Consider the following 2,978-nt stretch of genomic DNA (forward strand, 5'->3'; position numbering starts at 1 on the left):
TGAAAATCCAAATAGCACGTGATTTTTCATTGTCTGATAAAATATTTTATATAAATTACCTATATTCCATTGACAGTTTTACATTTTGTACTTACCGTGATTAGAGGAAACGTTCTAACATGTAGGGGACTCGAGATGCATTTAGTTCCTTTCTTTTCTTATATAACCACGCGAAGTATAAACTTTGATAAGAAAAAGTGTAAAAACTTGTACTATATAATCTCACTAGTAGTAACGAGAGTAATCATCCAAAAACAAAAAAAAAACTACGTAAGAAAATAAAAGGAAAAAAAAAGATGGCGAACAATGAAAGCGTTGATTGGCAGTTCAGTGGCAGCGATGAGGGCAAGGCCGCCTCAGAAGCCTCACTAAGCACTTACACCTCTAAACTCTTTGCTCTGTGCGATCCTCAAGGAAAGCCCATTTTGCCTCCACGAGGTGAAACTGCCGAGACTAGCCACACCGCTGAAAGGGCTGTTGTTAAAGCCGTCCTATTCGGCACTGGAAACGCCTATGCTCCCAGTATTGGCCTTCCGGCGGCCAAAAGGTGATATATACATACATAGAATTATAGTAGCATAGTTTATTAATTTTAGACCTCTTTGACAAAAAAGTGTTCCATAATTTTTGCTTTTCTCAGGGCAGTAGCAGATTACCTAAACAGAGATCTTCCGAAGAAACTGTCACCTGATGACGTGTTTATGACCGTTGGATGCAAACAAGCCATCGAGCTTGCTGTTGATACATTGGCTAAACCAAATGCCAACATCTTGCTTCCCAAGCCAGGCTACCCAAGTAACTTAATCCGTTCCATCTTCAAGCACCTTGAGGTCCGCAATTACGAATTTCTTCGCGAAAAGAAGTATGAGATTGACCTTGACAGCGTCAGAGCGGCAGCGGATGAGAACACATTCGCAATATTTATAATAAACCCGCACAATCCCAACGGGAACACCTACTCTGAAGCTCATCTCAAGCAGGTATTTTCACCTATACTCTAATTAGCTATACATGTATTTGCATGGCCTTATGTTATAATCCTTTGACTGTGTGTATATTAATGAATCTTAGCTCGCTGTGTTGGCTCGAGAACTCGGGATAATGGTTGTTTCTGACGAAGTTTTTCGTTGGTCGGTGTTTGGGAGTAATCCCTTCGTTCCCATGGGCAAATTTTCGTCCATTGTACCGGTGGTTACACTCGGGTCCATATCGAAGGGATGGTCTGTCCCTGGATGGCGAACTGGCTGGATCGCGCTTCACGACCTAGATGGTGTCTTTAAATCCAAAAATGTCCGGTCTATCTTTCTCCCTCACTCTTTAAACATATACATGAATGATTTGTATATCATTATTCATTATGCACGTACTATGTTTGATATTAAGAGTTATCAACGTTCATTCTTATTAACTTTTTTTCCTAATCTTATGGACAGGTTTTAGCTGCTATAAAACAGTTCCTTGATCTAAATGCTAAACCACCAACTGTTATCCAGGTACGAGACTTTCTAATTCGGGCACTTTCTGTAACCAGATATAAAATAAAATGTTACGGATCCTATTCCATTTATTATCAATTATATAGCTAATGTGTCAGATTTGTATTATGTAGGCGGCCATTCCCACCATCTTGGAGAAAACTGGTAAAGAGTTCTTCCATAGGAGGCAGATGTTTCTGAAAGATAAAACCGATCTTGCATATTATAAGCTCAAGAGCATACCTTCCCTCACCTGCTACATGAAACCTGAAGCGTGCACCTTCTTCTGGGTATTCTATCATTACTATGTATCTTTAGAACTTATTATAACCTTCTCTTTTAATTGTATTCTTTTAATTTTTTTTTTCTTTTCTACTCGCAGACCGAGCTGAAATTATCATCCTTTGTGGATATTGAAGATGATGAAGATTTCTGTGAAAAATTAGCTACTGAGGAAAACCTCGTCCTTTTCCTTTTAATTATACAGGAGTAACCTGTCCCCCACAGAAATGAGTCCAGACTAACCACGTGTTAGCAGTCTACGTTTTCAGAAAAAATGTTCATTTATGTCTCTAGGAGATTAGAGTGTCTTCTTCTTGAGAGAAATTGATTATATATACAAGAGAAAAGGCATAATTAAGTGATAAACGAAATGTGAAAACAAAAATTGTGATTGAAACATTGTTTGATTCATAATTTGTTAGCTATGTTGTTTGATAAATTATTTGTTAGCTGATACGATATTTTTCAGTCGATACATTGTTTAAAACATAATTTGTTAAGCGATACATAATTTGGTAGTTGATAGGTTATTTGTTACATGATACATTGTTTAATATCAAAAAATAAATATTCACGATTATCTATGATATTGATTTAACTTTCATAATTATAACTTATTAATATAACATGTTAAAACAATTCAATACATTTGTAAGTCATATATAACAACGGTACTACAACAACTACTGTTAATTGATAAATGTTTATGTATCGTGTAGATATAAACACCCAAAAATTATTCGTTTAACTGATAATATATTTGTTAACGGAATGATAATTATTATTTATGTCTTCTTCACCACGACTTACGGATGTGGTTCATATTTTCATCTCATACTTTTTGTCAGTTTAAGGATAGAGGGTAAATCATTTAATGCCCACTGTTTTGTAACTGATTTTGTAGAAACTAACAAATTATGTATCAACTAACAATATCTATTTTGTAACAAATTTGTAGTGGCTAACAAAATATGAATCAGCTATGGACAACTATTTCATAACATCTTACTAATTATCATTTGAGGTAACCTATTTTGAAACATATAATCAAATATGTATTTAAAGAGGAGATTCACGACCATAAACATCACGATGGAGAATCTGCAATGCCTTACCCATGGTTAAATTCAACAATGTCACATATCAACTCCACAAGCCCAGGATTAATACGCCACAAATGAGACGTGGACAATAGAATGGATACGGTAATGGCTCGACATG

At 35.6% G+C, this 2,978-nt stretch overlaps 1 protein-coding gene across 1 annotated transcript in view; it reads left to right on the plus strand.

Moving 5' to 3' along the window:
• The first annotated feature begins 242 nt into the window (after positions 1 to 242).
• LOC106334812 (cystine lyase CORI3-like) overlaps positions 243 to 2,978 on the plus strand; it is an 11,236-nt gene continuing 8,500 nt past the window's right edge. Inside the window, exons 1-5 of the mRNA XM_013773188.1 lie at positions 243 to 547; positions 641 to 980; positions 1,072 to 1,290; positions 1,434 to 1,493; positions 1,610 to 1,765. Of these exons, the coding sequence (XP_013628642.1) occupies positions 297 to 547; positions 641 to 980; positions 1,072 to 1,290; positions 1,434 to 1,493; positions 1,610 to 1,765 (1,026 nt within the window). The 5' untranslated portion in view covers positions 243 to 296. The remainder of the gene's footprint in view (positions 548 to 640; positions 981 to 1,071; positions 1,291 to 1,433; positions 1,494 to 1,609; positions 1,766 to 2,978) is intronic.

Source organism: Brassica oleracea, chromosome C3 (assembly GCF_000695525.1).
Source record: "Brassica oleracea var. oleracea cultivar TO1000 chromosome C3, BOL, whole genome shotgun sequence".
NCBI lineage: Eukaryota > Viridiplantae > Streptophyta > Magnoliopsida > Brassicales > Brassicaceae > Brassica > Brassica oleracea.